This window comes from Balaenoptera acutorostrata, chromosome 1 (genome assembly GCF_949987535.1).
Source record: "Balaenoptera acutorostrata chromosome 1, mBalAcu1.1, whole genome shotgun sequence".
Classification (NCBI taxonomy): domain Eukaryota; kingdom Metazoa; phylum Chordata; class Mammalia; order Artiodactyla; family Balaenopteridae; genus Balaenoptera; species Balaenoptera acutorostrata.
In genome coordinates this window covers 159,689,024-159,702,365 of record NC_080064.1, presented here as the reverse complement: position 1 = coordinate 159,702,365, position 13,342 = coordinate 159,689,024, and the positions used below count along the sequence as shown (strand labels likewise).

Below are 13,342 nucleotides of genomic sequence, written 5' to 3'. Positions count from 1 at the left end.
AGAGTTTTATTTTTGGAGGTGAAAAGGAACATCAGGAGAAATTAGTGAGGTGGCACTTACTATGTATATTTTGGGGATGCCATTTTCCCAGCTGTTTGGGTGATTGTGTTAGAAAGTAGAAACCATTCCTTAAAAGACAACTAGCTCTTGTTCTCTCCCTTTACAGACTATCTTTACAAGGTGAAGTTCATTCAGAGACTGTCTCAACTTTCTTCTGTGAATGTTGGTTTCTGATTAACAGGAACTTGAAATGTTAAGCGAAGGAACACTCAATTCTTAACCTCAATTCTTAAAACCTCTTTTGAAGGTTTTAATCATCGTTTCAGAATGGAAGTATCTTCTAGGTTGGATGTAGTATGGTATTTGAGCAATTGAAGATCATGGATTAACTGTAAATTTTTATTATTTCACTTTTAACCACAAAAGAGATGGGAAGGACCCCCCCAAATAATGCTTCTTTCTTAATTTTCACAGTTTTGAATTCACTGAGGGCAGTGTAGTGAGTATATAAGGTACATGATGTTTTAGAAGTTAAAAAGTGGGTGGAATCTAAAATGAGAGTAGCTCGACCTGTACAGGGAAAACTGAATTATAAGTGAAATTGCCTTGATTCAGGTCCTCCTTTTCTTCCCAAAGCATTGGCCTTCTTTTCACTTAACTATAGGGAATGACAGCCCCTCTATCTGTTGATTTTCCTCTGTCAGAGGGTTCAGAAGTAATGAGATAAAGGCTTTGAGCACTTCTGAAGACAGGCAGAGTGGAGTATTACAAAGTAGCAGAGGGAGAAGTATTTTTCTTGTTTTATGATCTATCAGAGTTCCAAGCTGTTGCAGTGTATCATAAACCTCTCAATTTTAAGAAATTGGAATGACTCAAATGTATTTAGTTGGAATGCTTTAATCTGTGCTACATTCCTTTCTTCCTGGTTCCGCTCCTTACTAACTGAGTGACCATGGGCAGATCACAATGGCGCTGTGCCACAGTTTTCTCATCTGGAAATGAGGATTATAATAATAGTAGTTGCCTCTAGGGTTGTTGGGAGTTAATATATGTGTTTAGAACAGTGCCTGGTAAGGTGCTGTGTAAGTATTAGTTATTACTAGTCAATAAACATTTGAGCACCTGGTAATAGGGTTAAGGAGTCAAATAAAAACATTGGTCTTGGCCTTGGGTTAGTGGAGATCAGTCTTCCCCTTCTATACTTTTCTCCTAAGAAAGAAAAAAAATTATAATTATCATTACAGTGCACCTGTTTGTTTATGTTGGATGAGGGAGGAAAAGGACTAGGAAGATCTGAACCTGGCCCTCTAGAAAGGGATAATCTAATCTCAGCCATATGCATATGCAACATATAAAGTAGAAAAACTGCAAAAAGCTAAAGGTAGATTATAGGCATTTTGTGTGAGTTACAGTTCTTAGGTTTTTATAGCTCTTTGCCATTGGTTTGGTAACAACTTCGTTTCTCCAACATCCTTCACCCTCTTTTGGTTGCCAGAATTAAAAGGGAGAAGAAAAACACTAATGTACTTATTTATTTAAGAAAAGCCCTAGTGCACATTTTTCTTGGGCTTGTTAGACAGAAATTTGTATGGATAATACACTCTAAGTGGCAGAGTGACATCTGGGCAAGGGATGGAAAGTTGGGAAAGAGGATATTCTTTTTTTTTTTTTTTTTAATTTATTTATTATTTTTTTATTTTTGGCTGTGTTGGGTCTTCGTTTCTGTGTGAGGGCTTTCTCCAGTTGCAGAGAGCGGGGGCCCCTCTTCATCGCGGCGCGCGGGCCTCTCACTATCGCGGCCTCTCTTGTTGCGGAGCAGAGACTCCAGACGCTCAGGCTCAGCAGTTGTGGCTCACGGGCCCAGTTGCTCCGAGGCATGTGGGATCTTCCCAGACCAGGGCTCGAACCTGTGTCCCCTGCATTGGCAGGCAGATTCTCAACCACTGCGCCACTAGGGAAGCCCGAGGATATTCTTTACAGCCTGGTTTCTTATAGTTGCCATCTTCAACTAGGGCTGAGGGGTGGAGGGAAGTTGGTTGTGGGGTAAAACAGCCAGAGACTGTGATGGGTGTGCTTTCTAGTAATTTGCCATGGTCTGTTTAGAAGAGCTGCCTCAGCATTTCAACAGAAGCTTAGCAGAGATGGTGCTATAATTGTGATTCTTATTTATTACTTTTATTACCTTAGATGAACAAAACCCGATTTCCCCAATTATATCTAAAACTTGCACTTTCTCTCAATTTTCTTCCTGTGTGGAAGCAGCATATAGTAGTCAAAAGTTTTAACCACCATTGTTTTTTGGTATAACAAGTGGAAAATAAAAAGTAGTCAAAAGCAAGCACAAGCACTTGAATCAGACCTGAGTTCCTCTTCTAGTTCAGCCTTTTATTAACCGTGGGACTTGGGGCAAGTTACTTAACCTATTGGAGTCTTGGTTTCTTCATATGTAAAATGGGAGTGATATAGAATGCCACATATTGTATGAGTCCATCTATTTGAAATGTCCAGAACAGGCAAATTCATACAGACAGAAAGTAGATTAGTGATTGCGGGGGGATGGGGGGAGAGGAAAATGAGGAATAACTGCTAATGGGTATGGGATTTCTTCCTGGGGAATAAAAATGTTCTAGAATTAGATAGTGGTCATGGTTGTACAACTTTGTGAATATGCTAGAAACCACTACATTGTGTGGTTTAAAAGTGTGAGTTTTCTGATATGTGAATTATATCTAAATAAATAAATAGAATGGGAGTGATAATGTCTACCTCACAAAGTTGTTGTGATATTTAGAGACAATATACATTAAAGCACTTAGCACAGGCTTATAGTTAGCACTAAACATATGTGACATTTGAGTGTGTGTGTGTATGTGTGTATGTACTTGGTGAACATCAGATTAGGAGGCTGGAACAGGGGGGTCGGGGGAAGAATAAGAGGAGTGACGAATGGAATGAGGGACAGAACCGTTTTGAGCTGAAGCCAGATTTAGGCCCAGGTCTCTAAGCTCCCAGTCCCATTCTGCTTCTGTGACTCCTCCCTTGTTCTTTCCTGGTCTGGCCACGGGAATAGAAAATGCACCCTGGCAGTGGAGAGATTACGTTACAAGTGAGTCATGACCCGGGCTCCATAGCTTGACATGGAACCATAATCTACTTGGGCGGGAGATTTTATCTGATTGAGTGAGTATAATGTGACACTACCTACTCAAGCCTTTTATTCCAATTTCCAGTCCCTTTCCTTTCCCCTTCCTAATCTTCCTTTGCTAGGATAATCTGTTTCCCATGGCATGGGGCAGCGCACTCCTAAAAAGGCTTGGATAATTCTTCCTGCTCTTGAAAGAAAAGACATTATTACCTTTAAGATTATTATCATTTGCAATATGTTTAGTTTAGTCTTAAAAGGCATTACTGATTTCAATACGGTCAGTTCTTCAGCCTTGCGAGTAGCATTTAAAGAAAGCATGGATTTAAATAAAAATCCATCTGGCCTTTAGATTTTGTTTTGCTCTGTCCACTTTCCAAGCATCAGCATTTATTTCTCCATGCTTCTCTGTCTCACTATGTTAAGTCAACAAAGAATCTTCCTGCAATAAATGTCCTTCTCAAAAGCAATCTTTTGAAAATAAAACCTCAAAAAATATGTTACTGAAGTAAAGGGAAATATGAATTTCACCTTAAACCTATTGCTCAATTCCTATAGGCTCTGGACATACAGATCATGTTTTTATTTATTTATTCATGTGATAGCTATGGATATATTTGTCTTATCTCGCTTACTAGATTGTGAACTCCTAAGGGTAAAGACTGTTTTACTCATCTTTGTATCCCCTGCAATGCCTACCATAGTGCTTTGTACATAACAGGCAAGTAAGTATCTGTTAGATCGTTTACATATCTGGTAGATATTGGAATGATGTTTTTTTCCACTTCAGAAGGACCATTTTTCCCCCATGAAAGATATGGGATTTTGTATCTTTGCCCACATTTTCCTGTCTGCGCCCCTAAAACAGAACATTTGATAGATGACTAATTAGGCTGGAGCTGCCAGTATCCCAAAGAATGATTTTCACGTCCCAAAGAATGAGTTGCGTGCAATACTGGAGCTTCACCACTATATGGGAAGTAAATATTCATTCACTCAACAAATCTTTATTAATGCCTAACTTTGTACTGGGTACAGGACACACAATGGTGAAACATTGTCCAACTAATTGATATTTTTAATTCTAAGCTGATGTTATGAAAGAAAGAAGGATTAGTGTTTCATCATGTTCCCTCTAGAGGATTTCCTACACATTGGTTTCCTGCTTAACCATTAGTCTTTGAGGACAGGAGGATAAGGCATATGAGAAATTCTAAGATTAAATGGCATTGATAAAAACAGGAGTTGAGATGCTTTACTAACTTTCTGACAGTAAAGGAAAACTAGCCCCAGTCTGTCTCTGGGATGGAATAACTATAATTGTCTTGTTTGCATGGTTCAAAAGCAGAATGCATTCATGAAGATTGTTGTTAAGAGTATCTTTTATCTTCATCAGAGGTTACTCACAGGGATGCCAATATGAAGCGTATGAGGAGTGTGGGTAGATGTGGTTTGTTCCCTAACAGTTTTAAGACCTAAGGTGAATTTGCTCTTTACTTTTTGTAGGAAAATAGTTCACCTCTAGGGATAGTGGGTTTTGCTTCCTACGTGGTCCAGGGAATCTGAATGGTGTCATTCATAACAAGAGCGTAGAGTCCCTGTGAAAGATGCAGCTTTTCTTTCGTGACTCTCAGAGGTCTGACTGGAGTCCCCTGTAGGATTTTCAGTCTAAGTATAGGCCACCCCATGCTTGAAAATTGATTCCATTCTTTGCCAAACGGGGAGTCTGGTAATCTTGGGGATCCTGGAACTTGACACTTTAACAGAGGAGAACAGATGTAGCAGTGGTTATGTGCCCCCTTGCTTAAAGCTATAAATCAGCCTCTCTGAGAAGGTCTCCTTATAGATAGTATTCCTCCAAAGTCCAAACTAAAACTCTCTGAAGGAAAGTTGGTCAGAGCATGGGGACTCATCAGAATCCCCGGTGGGCCCCTGGTTGAATTGCCCATCACATGCGGTGCCTTCTTCTGTCGTATTTAGTAGGCAGTGTGCAGTGTGAGTGGTTTGGACGTATCCCCAGCCTGTGGGGTGCCATGTGGCTGCGGGAACCTTTTGACTGCAAGTCTTTGGAGTTGGGCTTTATAATGTGCTTCCGTTCCCTGGGGTGGTGTTCTCTGGGCAGGAAGATGGGAAGTAGAACTTGAGGATTGTTTTGCTTTTCACTTGTTTAATAAGACATCAAAACTATCCCAAAGAATAGTAATAGCTTATGTATTCATAAAAGCCTTTGATTATTTAAAAAAAAAAAACCCTCATACTTCTTTTTTAAAAAATGCTTTTATCACTTTTATTTTACTCAGATATAAAAAAAGGTCTAATTTTAGCTTCATCAGATTAAGACTTCAGTGTGTTATTTATGCCAGACAGATTTTACCCTTTCTAGTTTATATAATGGGAGAGAATTACATTTCCCAGGATTTTTTTGGTTAAGCCAAACTTTCCAGACTAAAGACTAAGTAAGGCCGTATCATAAAAGCAACTGGATAACAAGACTAATTTGAATAAAAGCTCTGTTTTTATTCAAATTAGAGGGACAGTGACTGAACCAATATGGAGCTTACTTTTTAGGAATATTCTGTGCAATATACTGTAGCCTTAACTTTTAATATTATGGAGATATGTAGGAGCAAGAAGGAACGAAGAACTTGGGGGAAAACAGCTAGTAGGAGAAAAGTCATTTTTATTCTTTTGGCATATAAGAAGCCCCCTGGCGAAACCTATCTCAGTTTCTCCTGATTGAACAATTGGCCTGCTCTGCTGGCTTATATTCCATGGAGAGAAGTGGAGAAGTTCTGCTGTTGCAACTTGGAAATGTGGTTGGTTAGTCGAGGATAAAAGTAGTTAGTTGGCATGTGATAAAGAGGCCTGAGCTGCAGAAGAGGTGGAGGTGTGTTCCCTACTGCTGAGTCATCAGGAGGCTGCTGCAGGCAGTACAAGGTCAAGCTTCTTCTGGTGGCTTCTTGTTCAATGAACTGGATAGTTATAGGTAACTTTCATCAAAGTGTCCTGTCCTGGAGTGGGTGTTTGTCTATACTGCTTAGTCTTGAGGACTTGGGTTCTAAATCTGATCCTGAACTGCTTGTTTAGATGAGTGCCTTGGACTCCCCAGACTCAGAACTGGCATCAGAAAACGATCACAGGAAGATTGAGGAGAAAGAAGGTAATGTGCAGGGCAGAAGTGGGGACAGTGAAGAAACTTATTGTTTAAATTGTATTATTACTGTATATGATGTGTTTTTTACCTGCTAGGTTTTTTTGATGAGTAGAATTCTATCTCTTAATCTCTTTTCTCTGAGATCCAGACCTGGATACATTTTGCTAGTTACCTTTTTGGCCAATATTTTAAAAATTATTTTGAAATAATTTCAAATTTATGTAAATGTCACCAGAACAGTACAGAGAGTTCTCATACCCACTCCATGCAGGTTCTCCATTTATTAAGATTTTATTGCATTTGCCCCATCACCTAATCTCTCTCTTTCTATTATATGTATATATTTTTCAGAACCTTGTGAAAGTGAGCTCTAGATAGGTTGTCTTATCTCTTCTAAACACTTCCAGTGTGCATTTCTCCCAAACAAGGACATGCTATCAGCATGCAACTTCCCAAATCAGGAAATCAACATTGAGTCAGTATTACCATCCAGTCTACGGACCCCATTTAAGTTTTGCCAACTGTCCCAGTAATGTCTTTTTCTTTTGATCCAGGATCCTGTCCAGGAGCACATGTTGCATTTAGTTATCATGTGTCTTCAGACTCCCTGAATGTGGACAGTCTCTCGGCCTTTCCCTGACTTTTATATCTTTGGCAGGTTTAAAGAGCAGGCTTTACATTCTATGGGATGACCCTCAGCCTGGATCTAGCTGCTTCCTCATGACTAGACTCAGGTCATGAGCTCTCAGCAGGACTAGGCACAGAAATGACGTGATGTGCAGTCACATCAGGGGTACATGTTGTGGGCCCACCCACCCTTAGAGATGTTAAGCTTGATCTCTGGTCATGTTGGTGTCCGTTAGATTTCTCTACCTTAAAGTCACAGTTTTTCCTTTTGCAATTGATTAGTCTTTTGTGGGAAGGTGTTCTAAGATTTCACTGATGATCTTGTTCCTGAAAATGCCTCCCTCCACTAGACCTAGTGTCCATTGACAATGCCCACCTGCCTCAGTGGTGGTTTTTCTATCCACTATTTCTTCTATATTTCTTAGTTGGTATTTGCAAAGTTAGAGCATTCCTTTTCCATTGTTTGTTTATTATTTATTTATATCAGTGTGGGACTTCTGAATTTTTTCAATGGATTATAATTTCTTATTATCATTTAAAAAAAATTTTATGCTTAAATTGTCCCCAGTCCGGTGAGTAAGCCCCCCTTTGAGGTGGTTCCTGTGTCTTTTTAACACATTCCCACCATTGGGTCATTCTTACTGGTAACTAGCTGAAAGAAGCTGCCTTCCAAATGACAGGAATTAAGCCCTGAGTGAAGCATGGGGTCGGCTTCCTCGAAAAACTGCTTCCATCTCTGCATCCCATAAATTACAGCTTCAGCTGCCAGCTGCCTTTCTATTCCCCCTGCAGCTCGACCAGCCTCAGGAGCAGTTTCTCCCAGAAGGGAACTTGTCAGCAGGCTGCTGAGTATGGTCTCTTCATGTCACATGGCTCCCAGGAGATATAAGCCTTGGGGGGGGGGGGATGGGCAGGGAAAGGGTTGGGAGGAGGTTATGTCCCTCTTCCCAGGTACCAGTACAGTCTGCTTTTCAAAAGCTGTTCAAGATCTTAACATGACCACCAGGTAGGATAACTTTAGTGACATTTCTGCCAGCTTGACTTTCAGCTTCCAACAAGAGGTTTAGCTGCTTGAGTACATTTCCATCTCTAATCTCCAAAAACCATCCCCTTCAACCAAAATACCTTGTATTATTTGGTCCTGAAGATTCTGAAACCCAGACTCCCTAAGCATGTGTTTTCCTTAAATGGGGATGCCTCCTCTAAAATTCAGAATCCTTTAAATTTAGCTGAAGGTCAGAGAGCTTGTTTGGGAATGATAAATAAATGCTTCTTGGCAGAATTATTTCTCTCTCAGCTCCTGGGGTTTTTGTAGCTCAAAACTGTGAAGCTTGTAGTAGAATTGATTGTAGTAGAAAGACTGTATAATGTTCATTTCTCAATTTAGGATTTGTCCTTTACTCTTGGCACATGTAGTTAATAAGAAATAAAACATCACTACTTATTTGTGGAAATGCATATTTGTGTCACTGATTACTTCAGTGACTTATAAAATCCTTTGTATTTCAGTCTCTTTCAGAGAGGACTTCAAGTTCAGTGCTAAAGGTGAGGTAAAAAATTTTACCGAAGGAGGGAAATCCTTGGGTATCAGGAACAAGTATTGCAGTAGTAACTCTGTTGAGACCTGAATTGACTCTGAAGCCCCATCAACCTTATGAGTTTCAAGAATAGGATAAGGCAAAGATAGAGTTCCACTTCACTTATTCCATATAGTGCCTTCCCTCCTTGGCCATGGACTATACCTTACCCTGGCCTTCACTCATATTATCGACTGGGATGGAAAACAGGCAAGAAGGAGAGTGTGATTATATAAATCCATTACTCCAAAAACAATTTAAACAACGTATCTAACCTAATGGGTCACTAGAGACATCAAAAGTTCATTAATGAGAGATTGGTTCAAGACGACGGAGTAGAAGGACGTGCTCTCACTCCCTCTTGCGAGATCACCAGAATCACAACTAACGGCTGAACAATCATCGACAGGAAGACACTGGAACTCACCAAAAAAGATACCCCACATCCAAAGACAAAGGAGAAGCCACAATGAGACAGTAGGAGGGGCACAATCACAATAAAATCAAATCCCATAACTGCTGGGTGGGTGACTCACAAACTGGAGAACACTTATACCACAGAAGTCCACCCACGGGAGTGAAGGTTCTGAGCCCCACGTCAGGCTTCCGAACCTGGGGGTCCAGCAATGGGAGGAGGAATTCCTAGAGAATCAGACTTTGAAGCCTAGTGGGATTTGATTGCAGGACTTCGACAGGACTAGGTGAAACAGAGACTCCACTCTTGGAGGGCACACACAAAGTAGTGTGCGCATCGGGACCCAGGGGAAGGAGCAGTGACCCCAGGGGAGACTGAACCAGACCTACCTGCTAGTGTTGGAGGGTCTCCTGCAGAGGCAGGGGGTGGCTCTGTCTCACCGTGAGGACATGGACACTGGCAGCAGAAGTTCTGGGAAGTACTCCTTGGCGTGAGCCCTCCCAGAGTCTGCCATTAGCCCCACCAAAGAGCCCGGGTAGGCTCCAGTGTTGGGTTGACTCAGGCCAAACAACCAACAGGGAGGGAACCCAGCCCCACCCATCAGCAGTCAAGTGGATTAAAGTTTTACTGAGCTCTGCCCACCAGAGCAATAGCCAGCTCTACCCACCACCAGTCCCTCCCATCAGGAAACTTGCACAAGCCTCTTGGATAGCCTCATCCACCAGAGGGCAGACAGCAGAAGCAAGAAGAACTACAATCCTGCAGCCTGTGGAACAGAAACCCCATTCACAGAAAGAAAGACAAGATGAAAAGGCAGAGGGCTATGTACCAGATGAAGGAACAAGGTAAAACCCCAGAAAAACAACTAAATGAAGTGGAGATAGGCAGCCTTTCAAGAAAACAATTCAGAATAATGATAGTGAAGATGATTCAGGACCTCGGAAAAAGAATGGAGGCAAAGATCGAGAAGATGCAAGAAATGTTTAACAAAGACCTAGAAGAATTAAAGAACAAACAGAGATGACCAATACAATAACTGAAATGAAAAGTACACTAGAAGGAATCAATAGCAGAATAACTGAGGCAGAAGAATGGATAAGTGACCTGGAAGACAGAATGGTGGAATTCACTGCTGCAGAACAGAATAAAGAAAAAAGAATGGAAAGAAATGAAGACAGCCTAAGAGACCTCTGGGACAACATTAAACACAACAACATTCGCATTATAGGGGTCCCAGAAGGAGAAGAGAGAGAGAAAGGACCCAAGAAAATATTTGAAGAGATTATAGTCGAAAACTTCCCTCACATGGGGAAGGAAATAGCCACCCAAGTCCAGGAAGCGCAGAGAGTCCCATAGAGGATAAACCCAAGGAGAAACACACCGAGACACATAGTGATCAAACTGGCAAAAATTAAAGACAGAGAAAAATTATCGAAAGCAGCAAGGGAAAAAAGACAAATAACATACAAGGGAACTCCCATAAGGTTAACAGCTGATTTCTCAGCAGAAACTCTACAAGCCAGAAGGGAGTGGCATGATATACTTAAAGTGATGAAAGGGAAAAGCCTACAACCAAGATTACTCTCCCGGGCAAGGATCTCATTCAGCTTCGATAGAGAAATCAAAAGCTTTACAGACAAGCAAAAGCTAAGAGAATTCAGCACCACCAAACCAGCTCTACAGCAAATGCTAAGGGAACTTCTCTAAGTGGGAAACACAAGAGAAGAAAAGGACCTACAAAAACAAACCCAAAACAATTAAGAAAATGGTCATAGGAACATACATATCGATAATTACCTTAAACGTGGATGGATTAAATGCTCCAACCAAAAGACACAGGCTTTGAATGGATACAAAAACAAGACCCATATATATGCTGTCTACAAGAGACCCACTTCAGACCTAGGGACACATACAGACTGAAAGTGAGGGGATGGAAAAAGATATTCCATGCAAATGGAAATCAAAAGAAAGCTGGAGTAGCAATACTCATATCAGATAAAATAGACTTTAAAATAAAGAATGTTAAAAGAGACAAGGAAGGACACTACATAATGATCAAAGGATCAATCCAAGAAGAAGATATAACAATTATATATGCACGCAACATAGGAACACCTCAATACATAAGGCAACCGCTAACAGCTATAAAAGAGGAAATCGACAGTAACACAATAATAGTGTGGGACTTTAACACCTGACACCAATGGACAGATCATCCAAACAGAAAATTAATAAGGAAACACAAGCTTTAAATGACACAATAGACCAGATAGATTTAATTGGTATTTATAGGACATTCCATCCAAAAACAGCAGATTACACTTTCTTCTCAAGTGTGCATGGAACACTCTCCAGGATATATCACATCTTGGGTCACAAATCAAGCCTCAAAATTTAAGAAAATTGAAATCAAGCATGTTTTCTGACCACAACGTTATGAGATTAGAAATGAATTACAGGGAAAAATATGTAGAAAACACAAACACATGGAGGCTAAACAATATGTTACTAAATAACCAAGAGATCACTGAAGAAATCAAAGAGGCAATCAAAAAATACCTAGAGACAAATGACAATGAAAACACGACGATCCAAAACCTATGGGATGCAGCAAAAGCACTTCTAAGAGGGAAGTTTATAGCTATACAAGCCTACCTCAACAAACAAGAAAAATCTCAAACAATCTAACGTTACACCTAAAGGAACTAGAGAAAGAAGAACAAGCAAAACCCAAAGTTAGCAGAAGGAAAGAAATCATAAAGATCAGAGCAGAAATAAATGAAACAGAAACAAAGAAAACAATAACAAAAATCAATAAAACTAAAAGGTGGTTCTTTGAGAAGATAAACAAAATTGATAAACCTTTAGCCAGACTCATCAAGAAAAAGAGGGAGAGGACTCAAATCAATAAAATCAGAAATGAAAAAGGAGAAATTACAGCAGACACCACAGAAATACAAAGCATCCTAAGAGACTACTACAGGCAACTCTATGCCAATAAAATGGACAACCTGGAAGAAATGGACAAATTCTTAGAAAGGTATAACCTTCCAAGACTGAACCAGGAGAAATAGAAAATATGAACAGACCAGTCACAAGTAATGAAATTGAAACTGTGATTAAGAATCTTCCAACAAACAGAAGTCCAGGACCAGGTGCCTTCACAGGTGAATTCTATCAAACATTTAGAGAAGAGCTAACACCCATCCCTCTCAAACTCTTCCAAAAAATTGCAGAGGAAGGAACCCTCCCAATCTCATACTGTGAGGCCACCATCAACCTGATACCAAAACCCAGACAAAGATACTACAAAAAAAGAAAATTACACACCAATATCACTGATGAATATAGATGCAAAAATCCTTAACAAAATACTAGCAAACAGAATCCAACAACACATTAAAAGGATCATATACCATGATCAAGTGAGATTTATCCCAGGGATGCAAGCATTTTTCAATATATGCAAATCAATCAATGTGATACAACATATTAACAAATTGAAGAATAAAAGCCAATATGATCATCTCAATAGATGCAGAGAAAGCTTTTGACAAAATTCAACACCCATTTATGATAAAAACTCTCCAAAAGTGGGCATAGAGGGAACCTACCTCAACATAATAAAGGCCATATACAACAAACCCTCAGGAAACATCATTCTCAATGGTGAAAAACTGAAAGCATTTTCTCTAAGATCAGGAACAAGACAAGGATGTCCACTCTCACCACTATTATTCAACATAGTTTTGGAAGTCCTAGCCACGGCAATCAGAGAAGAAAAAGAAATAAAAGGAATACAAATTGGAAAAGAAGAAGTAAAACTGTCACTGTTTGCAGATAACATGATACTATACATAGAGAATCCTAAAGATGCCACCAGAAAACTACTAGAGCTAATCAATGAATTTGGTAAAGTTGCAGGATACAAAATTTATGCACAGAAATCGCTTACATTCCTATACACTAATGATGAAAAATCTGAAACAGAAATTAAGGAAACACTTCCATTTACCATTGCAACAAAAAGAATAAAATACCTAGGAATAAACCTACCTAGGGAGACAGAAGACCTGTATGCAGAAAACTATAAGACACTGATGAAAGAAATTAAAGATGATACCAACAGATGGAGAGATCTACCATGTTCTTGGATTGGAAGAATCAACATTGTGAAAATGACTATACTACCCAAAGCAATCTACAGATTCAATGCAAACCCTATCAAATTACCAATGGCATTTTTTACAGAACCCGAACAAAAAAATCTTAAAATTTGTATGGAGACACAAAAGACCCCGAATAGACAAAGCAGTCTTGAGGGAAAGAAGCGGAGCTGGAGGAATCAGACTCCCTGACTTCAGACTATACTACAAAGCTACAGTAATCAAGACAATATGGTACTGGCACAAAAACAGAAATAT

The 13,342-nt window shown here is 39.8% G+C and overlaps 1 protein-coding gene across 3 annotated transcripts in view; it reads left to right on the top strand.

Moving 5' to 3' along the window:
• Nucleotides 1-13,342, top strand: part of DSTYK (dual serine/threonine and tyrosine protein kinase) — a 58,091-nt gene that overhangs the window by 2,331 nt on the left and 42,418 nt on the right. The window contains exons 2-3 of one of the 3 annotated variants that reach the window (XM_007182796.2): nucleotides 3,071-3,180; nucleotides 6,230-6,302. The exons of 1 other annotated variant lie outside the window; for it this stretch is intronic. In XM_007182796.2, the coding sequence (XP_007182858.1) occupies nucleotides 6,230-6,302 (73 nt within the window). In that variant the 5' untranslated portion in view covers nucleotides 3,071-3,180. The remainder of the gene's footprint in view (nucleotides 1-3,070; nucleotides 3,181-6,229; nucleotides 6,303-13,342) is intronic. One more of the 3 variants, XM_057526141.1, reaches the window with a different exon arrangement.